The sequence below is a fragment of the Astyanax mexicanus genome, chromosome 25 (genome assembly GCF_023375975.1).
Source record: "Astyanax mexicanus isolate ESR-SI-001 chromosome 25, AstMex3_surface, whole genome shotgun sequence".
In the NCBI taxonomy this organism is placed as follows: Eukaryota; Metazoa; Chordata; class Actinopteri; order Characiformes; family Acestrorhamphidae; genus Astyanax; species Astyanax mexicanus.
Genome location: NC_064432.1, coordinates 5,986,950 through 6,007,397, shown reverse-complemented (window position 1 = coordinate 6,007,397; position 20,448 = coordinate 5,986,950). Strand labels below are relative to the sequence as shown.

General features: G+C 38.5%; 1 protein-coding gene and 1 long non-coding RNA gene across 2 annotated transcripts in view; one reads left to right on the top strand and one right to left on the bottom strand.

The window, feature by feature from the left end:
* The first annotated feature begins 2,218 nt into the window (after positions 1–2,218).
* On the top strand, positions 2,219–7,120 carry LOC111195180 (uncharacterized). The gene is made up of 3 exons (XR_007429455.1): positions 2,219–2,402; positions 3,696–3,798; positions 7,004–7,120. It is a non-coding gene; the product is annotated as an uncharacterized LOC111195180 (long non-coding RNA).
* Positions 6,157–20,448, bottom strand: part of slc24a2 (solute carrier family 24 member 2) — a 33,915-nt gene continuing 19,623 nt past the window's right edge. The window contains exons 3-10 of the mRNA XM_015603191.3: positions 15,116–15,151; positions 14,684–14,792; positions 14,496–14,570; positions 12,441–12,517; positions 12,087–12,227; positions 10,555–10,644; positions 7,695–7,861; positions 6,157–7,249 (exon numbers count right to left, since the gene is read on the bottom strand). Coding sequence (XP_015458677.1) covers positions 7,000–7,249; positions 7,695–7,861; positions 10,555–10,644; positions 12,087–12,227; positions 12,441–12,517; positions 14,496–14,570; positions 14,684–14,792; positions 15,116–15,151 — 945 coding nt within the window. The 3' untranslated portion in view covers positions 6,157–6,999. The remainder of the gene's footprint in view (positions 7,250–7,694; positions 7,862–10,554; positions 10,645–12,086; positions 12,228–12,440; positions 12,518–14,495; positions 14,571–14,683; positions 14,793–15,115; positions 15,152–20,448) is intronic.

The window sequence follows — 20,448 nt, the reverse complement described above, 5'->3', positions numbered from 1 at the left end:
AGAACCTTATAAATCTTCTGAATGTAATCTCTCATTATTATTATATATTTTTTTACATTTTTTATGCCAAAAATAAAAGTTGGTTTAATCCAGGAGTCTGTGACTGATCTGATCTGAAGGTTTGGCTCCTGTAGGATGATTTCCAGTAATGGGGTGGAGTTGCAGTTCCAGTGAAACGAAGCAGAAGGTGATGACTCAGTTGTGGTGTATAAAGCTGCTTCCCGTTTCACTGTGTAGTAAATGCATCACCACAGTACAGTTCCTCCCTCACACATACCTGCGGTATTTACAGTAAGAACGCCCCTGTGTGTAAGTTTGGATGTGGTCTCAGATTTCAACATTCCTTCTGCACACACACACCCACAGTCATCTGTTTGTACACTGACCACTTTAGAGTGGTAGAACTTGTGCCAGTTCCCAGTTTATTCAAATGTACTTTTTTGATCATATTTGATATACTTAAGAAAGGTACAATTAAGTATTTTTGCCTTATAGGTAAAGTATGATTGGCTTGTAGTTTGAGATGAAAAAAAAAAATATATATATATAAAAAAACAAATATAGCCGCAAGTGCCAATTGACGGTCCAAGCACGGCCACATGGTTTAGCAAGTGTAAAAAAAATCTTGAGAATAGGCCTTATGGTTCAGAAGTTATGGATCCGAATGTGTGACTCACAATCACAGGAACTTCCCAACTCATTCTCTATCTACTCAATGCATTTTTGTTTTTCAAAGACATGTAATTACAAAGTTATAAAGGTTCATATTCATATGCCTAGGCCACATGTACATTTAGATATAACTGATATATTTTCTGCTATAGCGCCCCCAAGAGGCCAATCAACGCAACATTTTAATGGATGATAGAAGGCCCTCATATACATGTAGGGTATGAGTTATGTCCTGATTGGTGATTGTTTAGCCTGTCAAAAGCTTGCTGGAAACTGATTGGCTAATAGCGACCACAAAAATGTACATATCAAATTTTCTTTTAGTATACTATTAGGACCTAGGCCCAAGATGATACCTGCCAATCAGAGCTTGATAGTTTGTATGGTTCTTGAGAAAGAGATTTCTCGCATTGGCTCCGTCCCCTGGGGGCGGGTGTCTACACAGATTGACAGGCTACCTCAGAATCATGTTATGATTCATTATGATGAGTGGGCGTGGCTAAAGGGCGGAGCATGTGTCAATCATTTTCTACTGTAGCCAATCTGATACTACACTTTCGTTGTCAATCACTTTTAATTAAGCCAATCCTCAGACAGACCAAGCTATCCATCATTTTTTTACTGCAGCCAATCACATTAACAGATCTGTCAAAAGAAGGCGGAAACTGCTTTGCTACCGGTTAAACGTAGAGCGATTTAAACTTCTGAAAAGCGGTGAAGCTGAATGTGAATAAGTGTTTTACAAAATACTATATTAACAGTTTAAACACATTTTCGTGCTACTGTAGTTATTCCTGCCCATATGCCGCTCTTAAAAAGAAGTAACTCTAAATTTAAATCAAACTTTAAATCAAAGATTAAATACTTGTTTTTCTGGAATGGCATTTTCGTGTTTTTTTCCTTTATTGCAGTAATTTCATATATATATATATATATATATATATATATATATATATATATATATATATATATATGTGTGTGTGTGTGTGTGTAAACACGATTTAATGCAATTACTGCAATAAAGGGAAAAAATCACTTTTGACAGATCTGTTAAGGTGATTGGCTGCAGTAAAAAATAATGGACAGCTTGGTCTGTCTGAGGATTGGCTTAATAAAAAGTGATTGACAACGAAAGTGTAGTATTTGATTGGCTGCAGTCGAAAATGATTGACACACACCCTTTAGCCACGCCCACTGGGGGCTCCGGTCTGCAGCATTACCCTTCTCGCTTCATTCGGTGGAAAGCCTTTCCGGATAAGGATAAAACGAATGAACTGATTCATTTCGTCTCCATAGTAGTGCTGCTATTGTGTTTTTATACCAGCAGCAGCAGCAACTTCAGGCACAGTACTCTAGATTAGTTCAAATTCACCAAACGAACGTGCTCGTCCTGAAGCAGCTGTATCCATGCATCATTTTTCCTGCTTTTCCGGTTATTTTCAGAGGGTACTGACTGCAGCCTGCATGAAGGCGGAGTTGGACGTCCACTGCGTCCAGCTCCGCCCACTTTGTGAGCGTCATGTCTTAACTCCGCCTCTGAGCGGAAGTAAACAATGTACAGGGCAGTTGGCGGACTTTAAATATAATGTGCCGCGTCGTCCGGCTTAAATACTGTGTAAAACACTACAAGCCTGCGAGACTGACGAGGCGTGGCGTGGACAAAGTGGGTGGAACTGGACTCGCTGGACGTCCGACTCCGTCTTCCCGCAGGCTGCAGTCAGTAGTAGTTGGTCAGTAATATTTTTCTTCTGCTGCTGCCGTTGTTGAGGAACGCCTGCTCAGCTTCCTGTAATTGGTCTGAAAGTTCAAACCATCCAGAAAAGCGCTTTCACACTGCAGGAGAACCGGACCATGGTTCATAAGATCCGGACCGAGACCACCTCTCTACGTTTTCACACCAGCACTATTTGGTCCGGTTAAAGCGAACTCTGGTCCGTTTGTAACTTCAGTGCGGTTCGATTGAGCAGGTGTGAAAACAGTAATCGCACTCGGGTACGGATCAAAAGAACCGGACCGAGACCAGCTAGAGGAGGTGGTCTCGGTCCGGTACCAAACGAACTCTGGAGCGGTTCGCTTGTGGTGAGAACGTGATACAGCTATTAAATATAAGCCATATATTAACCAGATAACGCTAATTACCACAGCTGATAACAAACACTGTGTCCATGCACGCGGCGTCTGCGCTGCATTCACAGCTCACAGCCGCGTGACTCTGTTTATTATGTATAAATCTGCGCTGCACGTAGAAACACTGTGTTTGAAAGTGCAGCGTTTCAGCGTTCAGTGTTAAAGCACAGATATTTGCGCTGGAACACAAAATCTTCTCGCTGTATTTATTTTTTCGTATATTTATATTTAACGTACTCCCGTGTCAGACAGTTCTGACCAATCAGAGGACACAGGCTGCTCGCGTCGTTTATTGATGCGCATTTTGGTGCGTTTACATTTATGTCTATGTGAAACCAGAACGAACAGAGCGTAATCGCTCCAAGTAAGCGAACTCATTAACTGATTCGGACCAGAGAAACGAACTACAGGTGTGAAAACGCCCTAATTCGGACCAGAGGAACGAACTACAGGTGTGAAAACGGCCCCTTTCACACCTGCTACTTTGGTTCGGACCAAACTGAAAAGTCGGAAAGTCCAGACCAAACGAGGCAGGTGTGAAAGCACCCTTATTGAACTGTTTTACACAGGTGTCTGACTCCTGATGACTGCCTCTGCATATTTTTCCCCCGCTTTGACACCAGTCTTATCTGAGAACAAAAAAAAACTAACAAAAAAAAACACAAACCTTGCTTCTTCTCTGGAAGCAGCATCACAGGTAGAGCTGAGTTTACATGTCATGTTTATTTCTGTCAGTGTTCATACACAACACTTAGAGATGGATAGATACAGGACCCTTTTTCATCTAATGTTAAGCATAATGTCGGACTGTGGAGGTGGTGGAAGCAACACTAAAAGCACCGTCAGAAAACTGTGATCATTCAGTCCGTTCACATTTGCAACATCTGCCCACACAGGAAACAGAGAAGTCTGCGTGAGCCCGATTTTTATGCCTGTCCTGTCGGCTCAGCTTCAGCTCAGCTCAGCTTCAGTTCACTTCAGCAGTCCTGGAAACAAAAGGTGAGTAACTGATGCTTAATGCAGTTAAATAGCCTAGATACAGTAGATCTTGCTGATGAAGATAAAAAAAAAAAATGCACCTATCGTACAAATAAAAATTGTCTTTATGGTGTGGATGCATCGAAAGGAGAAACATGTGCGAGAGGAGAGAAAGTTAGAAAGTAAAATTAGAAATTACAAGCTCGTGAAGGCTGTGTTTATATCAAATGTCCACTCTGTATTTGGTCTTTAAAAACTTGAACAGAACAAATATACAGCTCTGGAAAATTTGAAAAGAGACCACTAAAGTTTCTGAATCAATTTCTCTGATTTTGCTATTTATATATGTTTAATATATATGTTTGAGTAAATTGACATTTGTTGTTTTATTCTATAAACTACAGACAACATTTCTCGCAAATTCCAAATAAAAATAACAAAAAAAAAAAAAAAAACACAGCTTTTAGATCTCAAATAATGCATATAAAAGCATAACGGTTCATATTCATAAAGTTTTAAGTTTTGGTGGAATAACCCTGGTTTTTAATCACAGTTTTTAATCATGCATCTTGGCATCATGTTCTTCTCCACCAGTCTTACACACTGCTTTTGGATAACTTTATGCCTTTACTCCTGGTGCAAAAATTCAAGCAGTTCAGTTTGGTTTGATGGCTTGTGATCATCCATCTTCCATATTCCAGAGGTTTTCATTTTGGTTATATCTAAGAAACTCATCATTTTTAAGTGTTTTTTCTTTTTTTTTTCCAGAGCTGTATATGCATATATATTATCTTGTACATCCCAAAATATCATTAGCTGTAGGTATGTTTCATTATGTACACTCCCATTGAAAAGTTTGGAATCACAGTTTTTTTTAAATAAAACAATCAGCAAATTTAAAAGTGCTGACTGAGAAACTAAAAAATCCAGCATGTAGCAGTAAAATTATTAATTATCCACAAAGTCTTGTATTATAGAATGGAGCTCAATTCTTAAGGCAGAACACTTGAAAAAATATGTAAATTGGTGATTTCAGTGTATGTTTAATCACTTTATAACATTGTTTTATAAAGATATGTTTTGGACAATCTTTTGTGACCACATTATACAAGTTATTATTGTATATAAAAAGAGAAGAATTGGTGAAATAGCAAGTGATTCCATTCCTTTGGATGACAGTGCATGTGCATTAAAGTCAGTTGTCTACTGAGAGCCTGTTGTTTAATGTATAAAGAAACAGATCAGAGGATAATCAGACTTATCCAGCTTCTCCCTCTTAGCCTAAATGTAGTTCATCAACCAAGATACGACTGGTGGCTGAATTGGCTTGAATTCTTCATCTGGTTTTAATGAGGCTTCAATGAAAACGACCAAAAATAGCCTTTTTTTAAACAGTAATTATGAATCATTCATACTTCTTGCTAAATGGATAATAATAGTGTTTTAAAACACATAAGCAAAAAAGATCTGAAGGCTAACAATGATGGAACAGCTCTATCTTTGTTAGTTACATTAACCATGTTTCGTATTTTTCGCACTATAAGGCGCACTTAAAATATTTTCATTTTCCCAAAAATCGTCAGTGCAAATTTTACCAGTTAGGTTGTAGGAAACAGTAAAGCCAAAGTTTAGTTCGAAGTTCAGAGGTGAGTATTATCAGCCTGTAGCTTGCTGCTAACCCCAGCTAGCACTGCTGGAGCAGCGTTAGCATTAGCCGATAACCGCACTAAGCGCTAGCTCTTCCGCCGTTCAGAGGTGAGTATTATCAGCCTGTATTCTGCGTGTTTACCATGCTAAAACAAGCTACGTGGGACGAACAGCTAGCTAATAAGTGCATTGCCGTCGGGTGGCATTTACCAGCGCTAACCATGGCTAGGGGTAGCAGTTAGCCACTAATGCTAATGCTGCTGCACCTAGCCTTAGTGGAAATCTGGAAATCTAAGTGTACTGTAGAAAAAAATTAAACAGAAGCGCTTTACTCACCCAAATAAATTTTCAGGAGAGAAATCTGTGTAGATTAAAGTCTAGCACTCAATTGACTTAAAAAGTTTTTTTTTTTTTAAAGAATTATTTTTGTTTTCTTAGCTTATCTTTACTTAACTTAAAGTTACACCCCTCCCCACCACCATATACGTGGTAAAAATAGACCAGAAAATAGACGTTCATTGATAGTGCACCTTATAATCTGGTGCGCCTTATAGTGTGAAAGATACAGTATATAAGAGCACAACTAAAGAAGAAATCTTAAAACACTCGTCTTGGCCGATCAAATACTTTTTTTAAGTTAGAGGGGAGAAAGCTGTACATAACCAAACCTTGAAATGACCAAGAAATGAGATGGATACCCTGCTCCTCAAACCTCCGCTACTATTTGATTTGAAAAAAAAAAAAAAAAAGAATTGTTGATTTCACAGAGGAAACAACATACGAAATGTTGCACAGTAAGTTACAAAGAATTACCTTAACTTTGTTTGATTAAATTCAGTATATATTTTTTTAGCAGTAAGTCCGCAGCTTGGAGCGATTAGCGGAGCGCTGTAGCTACAGAAGTCTGACGCTAGTGCTAAATGGCGCGCTAAAATTTGCCATGTTAAAATGATACGGTATACACAGAAATGAAACAAACAATCAACCCTGACCCGTATGCTGACAGAGCAAACTTGATACTTGATCTCCCACCCTTATAGACAGTTTTTTTTTTTTAAGTTCAGTGTCTAACACAAGGCTTTTTTTTTGTCCTTTTTTGTAGTCCTGAACGTGGTCGGGTGGTTAGTTTTTTAATTTTTCAATTTCTGCTTTTTCCCTGAGTCTTTGGAGAGAGATTCCCAGCTGTCCAGCTCCATTTTTGGATGCAGCGTCTCCCGTTACACGTGTCCCTTCCTTCTGTGTTCATCCCAACGAATCAAAACAGCCTAAAGCTACAGTGCTTGTGCAGATTGTTCCTCATGTCGAGCTATGAGGGAAGGGTCTCTTTTTCTCTTTTGTTCTTATGAAAAATGAACAAAAAAAAATTAATGATTTCATTCATTTACTATTAAAATATCAGTAGAAAAAAAAAAAACAACCACAATTCCATTATGGGAGAAGTGTTTGTGCCACAACATGTATGCCACATGGTCCTCGCCTTTCTCCGATTCTCCAAGGTTTGGTTCCTGTGGTTTCTGAAGGTGCGCAACAGCGCGGTTCCACCGGGACAGTGCCAGACTAAAATCTCTCTTTCTCTCAGATCGAGACAGGACAGGTGATGACCTTGTCCTCCAGCATGACGCTGACCACCAGGAAGACGAAGTAGAGCATGAACATGAAGAATCCCAGCAGCTTGCTCATCCTCCACTTGCACACGGCGATGGAAATGATGACGAAGAGGAGCATGAGGAAGAGCAGGACGATGGCACAGAAGAGACCATTGCTGCTGACTGCCACCGGCTTAAAGTTGTGGAACATTGCATACAGGAGCCATGGAAACGGCAATCTGAGGAGAAAAGCAAAAAGGGCTGATTACTAATGCTAAAAATGACTAAAATCCCTTTCCCACAATTCCTGCAGTTTTTCAGTGGTTGTTACTTTTGGTCATGGTGTTTGTTAGCTGTGCTGTATGCTGATTCTTACTGTATTTCTCTGAGTGACGAACTCTGGACAGGGATATCTGGTTAGTCTAAGCTCGACATTTTTTTCAAATAGTTTTACACGTTCTACAAGTATGATTCAATGAAAAAAAAAATGCCAAACTGACAGAGCAGAGAGTTTAACGCTGGCTTTAATGAGTGTTTGCAGCGGTCGCAAAATTGATCCTATCGATTCTTATCCTTATTAATAACTGACGACTTACATATTTTGGCTGAAAACAAGTCAATGCAGATATAAATCAGCTAATCTGCTGTTGGACAGGTGGAGGAGGAGGAGGAGGGCTGTCATACCCCACAGTGATGTCAAAGATGTTGGAGCCCACGGAGCTGGAGACAGCCATGTCCCCCAGACCCTTTCTTGCCACAATGACGGAGGTGATGAGATCAGGAATGGAGGTTCCAGCAGCCAGGATGGTCAGCCCCATGATCTCCTCTGTGATGCCTATAGTCTCACCGACCTGCAGGGCAAGCCACAACAGTGCTCAGTACACTGTACACCCAAGTGAATTAAGTTCTCTGAGTCCGAATCAATAACAAACCATATGTTCGGACATCGCCATGGTATGGACATATCAGTGATAGATATGTGTATAATAAGAATATTAAGAATAAGAATTAATAGTACAGTAGACTACATTTAACCAAACTTCAGTTCTATTCAGTTACTCCATTGATTGGTGATTGGTGAATCTCTGCCCATCTTTTTAGGGTGTATTCATACTAGACAGTCTGTGCTGTGCCCAGGCACGGTTACCCCCAAAGTACACCCCCCTCCAAGAAAGGACTGTTTAAACGCAGTGTGCAGGCCAGCGGGGGAGTTAGGAGGGGGCAGAACAGTGCTCCAGTACGATTCAACGAAACGATAGTGCACAATAGTGTGAGTACACCCTTGGAGGAACAGTGAGACTCCACCTACTCTCTCTAAAATGCTCTTTTTATACTTACAAACTAAGAAAAGTAAGTACAGATTTGTACTTAAAAGAGTACAAAGCTTGTCGCTGGGGCTGTACCTTATATTGAGGTACAAAAAAGTGCCTTTCAGTGAAAGTCCTTTTTTGTACCCATGTTTTTTGTGCCAGTAAAGATTATAAAGATTATAAACATTATCATCAACTGAATATGGCTCAAAAACTTGATGATCCAAAATTGTCTGGCTTTCAAATAAAAAAATGTGCAATTAAAATATATATTGTTTATTAGTGCAGTGATGCAGAATACTGAATGTACCCTTTGGCTGCAGGTTAAATGGTACAAATCTGTACTTATTGCTGTTACAAATTAGTTTGTACTTCAGAGGGAACAAATCTGACCCTGTAAAGACCAATATTGTACCTCTGAGGGTACAATTATGAAGAGTGTACCTTTGAGTACAAAAAAGTACTCATATCGTACCTCTGTTTTTTAGAGTGTAGGCATATAATTGCAATATTTGTTCTTCAAGACTTCAGTGGTGTCATTTGACAATACCTTGATTTTCTAATACCTAATTTTATAGGAGTGTAAATTCTGGTCTATATCCATCCAAATAGGCAATTTATCTCATTTTGCCATCCCATTACTCCCATTATTAGCAATTCCTACAGCAATATATTTTGAAATTAAACATGTTTACTACTACAGAAAAAGACTTTAAATTGTGATCCGTACCTAACGTAATATTTCAAATATAGTGATTTTTTTTTTTCCATTTTCTCCCCAATTTACACGGCCAATTACCCAACCCACTCATTAGGACTCCCCCTATCACTAGTGATGCCCCAACACACCAGGAGGGTGAAGAAGACTAACACATGCTTCCTCTGATACATGTGAAATCAGCCACCGCTTCTTTTCGAGCTGCTGCTGATGCAGCATTGGCGAGCAGCATCACAGCGCACTCGGAGGAAAGCGCAGCGATTATGCAGTAATTTAGCCTGCATAATAAGATGTTTCCTTTAGGACATTCAGCACAAGTTGTACAAAATGATGGTTTAATCGTTTTAAAATTGCCACTTTAATCTTTGATTTGAGGGACGAGAGTAAAAGAGATAATGACGAGAGAGAGAGAGCAAGGGCATTGTGTGTTGGCAGAGGTAGTTGCAGGTAAAGTCTGATGTCTCTTCAGGCCGTGGTGCGACTCTGACCTGAGCGATAAAAGCAGCCAAATCCCAAAGCCAATTAGCCGTTCCTTTCTGTTCCTGCTGCAGGTCCAGCCGTGCTTAAGGCAGTGACATGCTTCCTTTAAAACACCAGAGCTTCTCGTAACAGGTCTACCTGACTAACGAGGGTAAAGAGTACCTGGACAAAAAAAACTGGACCAACCAGAACTGATGTAACCAGATAATTAGACCAGCGGTTCTCAAACCGTTTTGGTTTAGCTCAGGTATAAAACGATAATTATATTTGTGGTATTAAGGAGCAGTAAAGCCACTCTGCTGAAGTACAGCTTTATACAGGAGTTTCTGTGTTATAGTGAAGTTTCTCCAGCACCAAGGCTGGAGCAGTATTAGCATTAGCTGCTAACCACGCGCTAGTGCTAGCTCTTTCACCGCTCAGAGGTAAATATTATCGGACTGTAATCTGACTGTGTTTACTGTGTTAAAAACAAGCTACATGGGAAAGACTTTAAAAGGCTTTTTTTTTGTTTACTTAGGCACCCCCTAGCGGCGAGACCTACTGAATTAGAAGAAAAAACATGGCGACACCCCTGTTCATTACTGTTGTCGCTTAAAATGTGCCTTACTATCCAGGTCACCATTAGGTCTAGCTTGGTTTAGCTAATGCTAAAGCTACCTCAACTAAAGTTACTATCCTATCCCTGTGCAGCTTGTATCTTTCAGCTGGAAATCAGCTGAATTCACTTTGTGAAAAGTAAGTAAGATAAGTGATGCTGAACACTTGATGTTATTTAATGTACAGTATTTGAATAAGGCTGTTTATTGGCTACTGGATTCTTGTATGGAAGGGAGAGCGGCCTGTCACCGCCGCTAAAAACATCTAAAACAAATCACTAAAAAAATTGAAATACTAATTCATACCACATTTCAAATGTGGGGAATTAACTTGGTAAAATGCCAGGACCAGTTAAGAGCTGCTACATCTAGTCCCTTGTAACTTGTAAAAACATTATTAAAGCAGATTGAGGTCTGTGTGCACGCATGTTGGTACTCACCTGGTGAGCCCACCAAACCATCAGGTAGGAAAAGGCAGCAATCCAAGAGATCGAACCCAGAAACGTGAAGGGGAAAAACTTCTTTGCTTTCTGTAAGAGAGCATTACAAAGAATCAGTGTCACTTTAATAATAAAAAGTGGATGCAGTTAATGTGAGCGGTGGTGTCTGTAGTTTTTTTTTTTTTTTTTTTTTACCCCGGAGCTTCTGGTTTACGCCCTACCAATTATCATGGTGCTAACTGCATGGTGTTCAGATTACTTGTGGTTTCAATCCCTTTTCACTTTTTTTTGCCATTGTTCACTCCCAGGGACTCTTGTTGGGATTTTAGTGATCTGTAGCGCACTGGCCAATTGTGCATCGCACTGCTTAATTTAGGGCGTGAGGATGTGTCTTTGATATCATATGTTTATTGCGTTACAATGCGGCGGGTGTGCAGGGTGTACTTTAAGTGTTGTTATGAAATAACAAGGCCTCTGGAAGTTTTTACAACCCTTCAACGCCCCATCTCCTCCATTTTTGATTCTGTCTCTCCTTGCCATAGACTGTGTATAGCTGGACAGAGCATCGTCTCTCAAAAGTGAAGCCACCACAGGTCGGGCGCCCCCTGCTGTTCGGCTGCAGAAAGCTGTGTAACTCCACCCATCCCCATAGGTTTCAATGGCAAAACAGACAAAAACTTTTAATCACGTTTTTTTCTAATATACTGTAATTCTACCTCCTTTATTTAAATGCAACAGATAGTGTAACCTCTGCTTATATTGTTCAAAAATTCATTTTTTAAAACGTTATTCAGCTCTATTCTAAAAGGTGTGGTTATTGGTGTGTAAAAGGGCTGGGTTACATCTAGCCGGGGTGGGACCAGTGACTGTATGGGCGGGACCATAGACTTTGAATAAGTTAGCTCTGTGGAGGCAGACCTTAGCAGGGGCGGGGTTATTTAAATGAGGAGGCTGTCTCTCCACAGTCTTTCTCCCTCCTCTGGTCTCTACTCAGACTCGGGTTTCAGGATCGCCAACATGGCGGAAGAGTTTGGCTTCTTTTTTATTGAATGAATGGGAACATTGACATGGCGTCCATCTTTTTTACAGTCTCTTTTTCTCTTATTTAAACTCCAGCCTTTTTTGGTCTTTCTCTTCCTGAATAGCCATAAGCAGGAACTCGCAGTCCAGTATCCTCTGACGAGAATCGCAAAAGCGCTGCACTGTTAAGATACCAACACGCCAAAGTCAGAGCTCACCCGGCTCTTAAAGGGAATGACAGCTGGCACACTGATTGGTTTGTATTACGTTACGCCCAAAAAACACACCCATGATTAATTAAGAGAATTAGTTCATGCCTTTTTTGCACCCTCATAATGCCAAAGATACAGGAGCATGCCCTAAAAACAGCTACGCGATCCTCACTTGACCGATGCGCTTTAGATATTAGATAATAAAAAATAAATTATTTTTTTTTGCAGCTGTTCTAATGAGAAATTGTTTTTTTGGGATTGATTAACAGAAATTCTGCACATGTATGATGTCACTGGTACCTCTCTCCGGACATCAGGGAGCGTGAGCCACAGCGGAAACACGATGGGAAAAATAAACAAGTACGTCAGTCGCTTCCGGTTTGTGTCCGGCCACCCCAGGCTGAGAGGCTGATCTTCCCCCTCCTCTTCCTCTTCGGCCTGCTGAACAAAACACAAAACACATACTGACATCAATCACAGAGCCACCAGACTTCGAGAATTAAAATCTTACATCATAGCAATTGCATATTATAATAGATCTGGCTTGAATAACGCTAATTATTATGTCAGATACATTTTACAACCTGTAAATATGTATTATGATTGGTATACGTGTGAATCTGGAGACGCTGGTGGTCCCGAGAATGACCTCACCTCTTGTCCTGCATTGCCGTTCATGGGTGGAGTCACTTCCACCTCCACGTTGCTGCTGTTGGGCAGGTTCTTATCAACTTCACAACAAATAAAGAGAGAAAGAAAGAAGCAAAGGCAAGAAATCACATTTAAACCTTTTTAGAACACAAAGCTTAATCAAACAGCGAATTAAACTTTAATGAAGGACCATGCAGTAATGTTTACAAGAAGTTATGATCCACGCAGAATACAAAGCCAGAACAAAACCCAAGCACTCAAACAAAAAAATAGGCTCCCTCTAGTAGACCAAACCTTCTCTTTTTGACGGTTTATTTGGGTAAATTAATAATAAAAGTAATAGTTTTATTAAAATCTGTACTTAATGTAATAGGGGTGCAGGGAAAAATCAATTTGAGCTCGAATCGCGTTTCTAACTTTGAACGATTCAGAATTGATTCTCATTTTCAAAAAAACAACTTTTTTTTTGCGGGTGCAGCTAGAGTCAAGCGGAGCTTTTTAACTGTCACACGGAGCTTTTTAACTGTCGCGCGAAGCTTTTTAACTGTACCGCTGAGCTTTTTAACTGTACCGCGGAGCTTTTTAACTGTACCGCGGAGCTTTTTAACTGTACCGCTGAGCTTTTTAACTGTACCGCGGAGCTTTTTAACTGTACCGCGGAGCTTTTTAACTGTACCGCGGAGCTTTTTAACTGTCACACGGAGCTTTTTAACTGTCTAAAGGAGCTTTTTAACTCTCGTGCGGAGCTTTATAACTGTCGCACAGAGCTTTATAACTGTCACACGGAGCTTTTTAACTGTCATGCGGAGCTTTATAACCTTCGCGCGAAGCTTTTTAACTGTACCGCGGAGCTTTTTAACTGTACCGCGGAGCTTTATAACCTTCGCGCGAAGCTTTTTAACTGTACCGCGGAGCTTTTTAACTGTACCGCGGAGCTTTTTAACTGTACCGCGGAGCTTTTTAACTGTACCGCAGAGCTTTTTAACCGTCACACGGAGCTTTTTAACTGTCGCACGGAGCTTTTTAACTGTCGCGCAGAGCTTTTTAACTGTTGCACAGAGCTGTTTAACTGTCACACGGAGCTTTTTAACTGTCTAAAGGAGCTTTTTAACTCTCGTGCGGAGCTTTATAACTGTCGCACGGAGCTTTTTAACTGTCATGCAGAGCTTTATAACTGTCGCACGGAGCTTTTTAACTGTCTAAAGGAGCTTTTTAGCTGTCGCGCGGAGCTTTTTAGCTGTCGCGCGGAGCTTTTTAGCTGTCGCGCGGAGCTTTTTAGCTGTCGCGCGGAGCTTTTTAACTGTCGCGCGGAGCTTTTTAACTGTTGCATGGAGCTTTTTAACTATCGCGCGGAACTCTTTAACTGTTAAAGAGCTCCGCAGGACAGTAGATAAACTCTGCGAGACAGTTAAAATGCTCCGCGGGACAGTAGGTGAGTGTCGCGAGACAGCAGCAACAGGACAGGGAAAGTTTTTGCCCTTACTGCCTCTCCCTATTAGGCTACAGAGGGGCGTGTAGTGTTGTGTTACGGCATTATAATGTATCAACTGGAACTGTAAGAAATATATTGGGATATATTTTTGCAGGGGCATATAGTTCAGACCTATTAACGTCTAAACTTTTTGCATTTTTTTTTTACACCAATTTAAAATCAAACGTGGAATCGCTAAGAACTGTAATGGAAAAGCAGAATTGGAAAAATAAAATTCCAACAATATCCAACCCTAGTTATATAAAGTCCATATATATATATATATATATTACATATACGAAATTAATATCATTAATTCCATTAAAAAGTTACTTTATTTCAGTAATTCAGTTGATTATGGGTTACAGCCGATGAAAACCCAAAAATCAGTGTCTCAGAAAATTAGAATATCATATAAGACCAATTGGTACTTTTGGCAGTGTGGGCAGTGTGCCGAGTCCTGCTGGAAAATGAAGTGGATTTGGATGTGAAACATTTTGTGATCAAACTGATCAAACATTTATAACATACTGTATGATTTTGCTCAAATACTATATTGTACACTTATATCATTGTTTGATACTCACCCACGCCGTTGGCCTCATCTTGACCCTTTTTTCTTGCTATCTTGTGCAGAATTGAAGCTTTCTCCTTGAACTTTCCTGAAACGCCAACATTAAGAATACCACATCTCATCTCTCACATCTCCTTTCTGTCTTTTTTTTTTTTAATCCGTCAAAATGAAATGGTTACAACGCTAAGTTTAGTGCGTTACCTTCATTGAGCGGATCCAGCGTGTGGATCATCAGCTGGAAGATGCTATTTCTCATCAGTGAATTGTGCAAAGAGGCGGAGCTTCCTCCTCTCTGGAGGCGGGGTTTAGCCTAAAGGAGAGTCAGTTAGAATAGACTGATTAGCTTCCAATTTATATACTGTTCTAAATTATTAGATAAATGTTTGATAAATATAATGTAGCTGACCATTTCTGAAACTTTAGGCACTTTTAGGCTACATGTACCCACAATAAGATTAAAAACACACACTCATGAAATTTGTATTATTTTTTAAATTCTTTGAATAGAATAAACAGCAATGTGCAACATAAAATAAATAATAAAACAATACAGGAACAGCCAAATTGCCCAAATTTGCAAAAAAATAAATCTAGATAAATGGAACACAAATAAAACAAAGGGGTTGTACATACCGATAGTTTGTTCTCATCGTCTACAGAATTGTTGACCTTTGGGGAAAAAAGAGAGTTATAAATCAGTGATATTATAACTCAGATCACAGTCACGCACAATATAACACTGTGTAAAACTGCTGAACGGAAAGGCAGGTGTTTTTTAGCTAGAGATGCGTTAAAATGAATAAAACCTTTGGTGAAAATGAGACCAAACTGAAGGAAATACACTTTTTAAAACTTTTTTTGTATTGCTGTCTCGCTTGGAATTTATGTTTTTGGTCTTTTCTCTGTGTTTTACCACATGCAGTTCACCACTTACTGTAGAAATCTGATGGATAATATTTACAAGTTGTATTTTTCGGACTATTAAATCCTTTTATTTTCCAAAAATCGTCAGTGCTCCTTATAATCCAGTGCGTCTTTATAGTTTAGTTCTATAGATTACTTCTCCGGCACTGAGACTCGAGCTTGCAGCAGAATTTGCCCTACCACTTAGAACCTTATCACTAGTGATGCCCCACCATCAGGACGGTGAAGAAGACTAGCACATGCCTCCTCCGATACATGTGAAGTCAGCCACCGCCTCTCTTTTTGAGCTGCTGCTGATGCTGTAGCATTGGCGAGTAGCATCACAGCGCTAACGCTCGGAGGAAAGCACAGCGACTTGGTTCTGATACATCAGCTCACAGACGCAGCCTTGTGCTGATCGACATCACCCTTTGGAGTAATGAGGGGAAAGAGCACCATCTACTCTACTGTACCCACCCAGAGAGAGCAAGACCAATTGTGCTCTCTCAGAGCTCTGGCAGCCAATGGAAAGCTGCATGAACAGGATTCAAAACCGGAGTAAAAAAGCTTAAAATTGTATGGAGGTGGATATAAAATATTTTGTATTAATTTTAGGAAATTAAATTAGAGATGGCTAAACCTTTAAAAGCTCACCATATTTTTTAAAACAAATTTGTTGATGGTGGAGGAATACATGCAAGGTGTTGTGAGGCAAAATAGTTCCAATAGAAAACTAGTACTTGTCCAGATATCCCACTATATAGAACTCAAAATATGTGCAGTTTCAGTTGTGTGTTTTTGAAATTTTAATAAAATGGCTTTTTTGATTCACCACCACAGAATATTTTCTGATACGAAAATGTGTGGGTTTAAATGGAGCAATTAAGTAAACTCAGATATTATAAAGGTCTGATTATTTTTAAACTGAAATATGTAATTATATCCTTAAAACAGAACTATATCAAATTATTTTTTTAAGGTTTTAAACTCCGGTTCTAAGCCTTTTAAAAGAAAAAATGGATGTTAACAGGCACGCTTCCCTTTTTTTTTTTTTTTTTTTTTTTAAGGAAAAATCATTATTCTGCCTGCTTTCTAAAAGTAAAGGAATACTCAGAATAGAATTTAGTAGTTAGTCACCATTATTAATATATATATATATTTTTTTTTTTTTTAGCTTTTAGCTCCATTCACCCCCATATATAGAGGATCCACTCTATAGTTATAGTCATAAAAGAAATATACTGATATAACAGGGGGGCAGAAAGTGGTCAGACTCCATAAACAGCTCTGGTCATGCAGATATTTGTTTTGGACCCATCGATCGCACTTTCTTTGGTCTCACTGGCTGTAGGTGTCCGCAGCTCCTGACTCCCAGTCGCCGACTGGGTCAGATATCTAGCATGCCACTGAAAAACTGGGCTAAAATCATGTAGTGTGAACCTGGCATAAGCAAGGTGCTTAGTTGCACAGCTATTCTAACATTTTGTCAACCTGTGCCATCAAGAGGTTTTGGGTCAAAGCTGTTAATAACAATGTTAGCGTGCTAGCAATGTTTTTGAACAAATCATTAAAACTAAATCATATATTTAACAGTCATTATTAGGTGCTATATATGTATGTATTGTTTTTAAATGGTACACAAACATAAGGTACCATTGCATGTTCCATCCAGCACTGAGGCAAACTTCCACACCAAACATTTCTTGGCTGATTGTCTACTTTAACTTTAGGGAGATAAACAAGCTTTTAGGGGTGTCGCGATTCTCTAAATCCTCGATTCGATTTTATTTCCAATTTTAGGGTCATGATTCGATTCGATTCTCGATTTTCTCTTTTCTTTTTTTTTTTACAGCAGAGAGGCCTATGCCAGTTTTAGATTAGTCTATGGTCAGTCATTGGTTTGATTCATCAAATGTACAATATCTTATTTCAAAAGGTGGGCTTGATATAAGTGATGCAAAGTGATACAAGTGATCTGTAATACACCACATTAGGCACTAATGGTCAAATTTAAATAATTTAATTAAGATATATATGTAATGCCATCTAGTGGATTTTTTTGGTAGCAGCAGTGTGCACTATTAAAACAGCAATGTGCAACATAACTAAATAAATAATACAAAAATACAGGAACAGTCATGTACAAAATAATAGAACAAATAGAGCCTTAACAAACTGAACTCTATCCTACTATAACAGTTAAACATGAAAAATAAGACTTTAAGACTTTTTCGGTCCCTGAGAATGACACGTTTTCTTTTCTTTAATAAAGATATATTATTAACTTTATCTGAGAGAAAGATGCTCCTTAAGGTACCAAAACTATTAACATATTTGAGGCTAGACAAAACAACTGTTATTTTTATATTTAAAAGTTTTTCTTTAAGAAGATGAGAATGTCCACATTCTCGCTACAGTGTGCTGCGCCATTTGCGTAGCTTAGAGGTAGGGATTGTTGACCCTCTTTTTGACTTCGATCCTCGAGACCATGATATAATTTTAATCGATTTCTATGAAATATCGAAATCGTGACACCCCTACAAGCTACAGTTGATTGTTTTGCCAAACTATCACTTTAAGGCCTCTGTTTAAATTCCCAGACACAAAAAAATCAAACAGCAAAAGCTTCTAGCAAAGACCAAGCATAGCCGACAGTAGGGTAGCATCGCACATGAGCGGTAGACTACTCTGTAGAGCAATTGACAAAGGCCAGAGCATGATGGGATATGATGTATCATGCTTGTCAAAGCTACAACTACGGTATGATGCCATAGCAAGCAGTATCTTTTCACTCGTTTTTAATAACGTACATTTTAATAAGATAAAGCATTGTGTATAGTGGAGTTTGATTTTGTAGATACGCTGGATAAAAGCAAAATAATCCATAAATGTTCTTCACCTTTCATAATCACTTTTGACTACCCTAATTTGATTTTAATGCATTATTATATCTGTTAAATTCCAGATTAACTATCATAATGAGCTATCATTATAAAGTTCACCCATATTTTACTCTGCTATGCTTATTTTGTTAGGGATTGAACATACTAGTGCATCTCATAAAAAATTTGAATACCATTGAAAAAAAAGTTACTTTATTTCAATAACTCCTATATAGACATATTACACACAGAGTGATCTATTTTAAGTGTTTCTTTATTTTATTGTTTATGATTGTGGCTTACAGCCAATAAAAAACCCAAAAATCAGTGTCTCAGAAAATTAGAATATTATATAAGACCAACTGGTACTTTTGGCAGTGTGGGCAGTGTGCCAAATCCTGCTGGAAAATGAAATCCGCATCTCCATAAAAGTCATCTGATAAGACACTGATTTTTGGGTTGCATTGGCTGTAAGCCATAATCATCAACAATAAATAAAAAGAAAAAAAATGCTTAAAATAGAGCACTCTGTGTGTAATACATTTTTTGAGATGCACTAGGTAGATTATATTTTACTAAACCTTAAAATGTCTTAGATAAAATGATTAGGAAGCAACATATATAGAAATAGAATAAAAAATATATATGGAAAGATATTTCAAAACAAAGATGCAGATAAGCAAAAAGATTTTTTTTACTTGCCTTGGTTTACTAGTTTTAAAAGTTACAACAAGTTGTAGCCATTTAAAAGTTCTGTCAGTCAGTTCGATTTAATAAAAATAAACCCACTGGCTTAATATACACGAATATTCACTAGTGAGTTTCGATCAGTAGGAAGCTACAAAGCTCTAAAAAATAAGTCAAACAGAGAGTCACAGCATATAAATGAATGTTTATTTTTTTTTTGTTTTGTTTCTGGAATAGCCTAGAAAAAGATCTTGCCATAAATCAATTGAAAATTGTAATTGTTTAAGCCCATGGCTGCTCATTGAGTTGAGGAACTTTTGCATGATGTACAAAAAAAAACAAAAAAAACTACTTATCTTCTTTAAATATTCTAGAAATATTTTGAATGCTATACATATTTTTATATTTATATTTAGAGAGCTGTTTAAGCTGTAAAATTATATTTATTAGCTTTATTAGCTTCATAATATCAAAGTTTTAACTACATAATATCAAAGATTTAGCTACATTTCCGAGGCTAAATTTAAATATGGTTATAACATATTTCATATGTTTATAATTCACATTATTTTATATATATATACAGCTCTGGAAAAAAAATAAAAATTAAAATAAGAAACCCTTCAGAGACACTCCAGTTTCTGAATTAGTTCCTCTGATTTGGCTATTTATAGGTTTATGTTTGAGTAAAATGAACATTGTTGTTTTATTCTATAAACTACGGACTATGGACAAATTCCAAATAAAAAGGAAAAAAAAAAAAGAATGAAAAATGAATGAGAAATGGCTGAAATAACAAAAAAAAAAGATGCAGAGCAAAAAGTTCATATTCATAAAGTTTAAAGAGTTCAAAAATCAATAAAATATCATGTTCTCTCCTCCACCAGTCTTCCACACTGCTTTTGGATAACTTTATGCTTTACACTCCAGGTGCAAAAATTCAAGCAGTTCTGTTTGGTTTGATGATCAGCTTGTGATCATCCATCTTCCTCCTGATTAACATTATATTCCAGAGGATTTTAATTTGGTAAAATCAAAGAAACTCATCATTTTTAAGTGGTTTCTTATGTTTTTCCGGAGCTGTATGTGTGGAAGCACATGAGCCCTGGGTAGCCGAGTGTAATCATTTTGGCCGACCATGGAAAATCTTAAGCACTAGCACCGAGCCGCGCTCACGTTCCTGTCCCTCACCCCTGTCCTGCCGGTGGCAGGTGGACGATAAGCCATGGCCTGTGGCCTGCAGGGCGGACAGAAATAAACCCAGGTAAGGCATCCGTGATAGGTTTTAAAGCAGAGGTCAGCCAACTGGAGAGCAGTGCTGTCTGACACTAAAGGACCTTCTTATTGCTAGCCATCAAAATTAGCTTTGCAATATGAATATTAGGGGTGTCACGATTTCGATATTTCATCGAAATCGATCGAAATTATGTCATGGTCTCGAGCATCGAAGTCCAAAAGAGGATCGAGCAGCCCTTTCTATAACTGATTATTAAT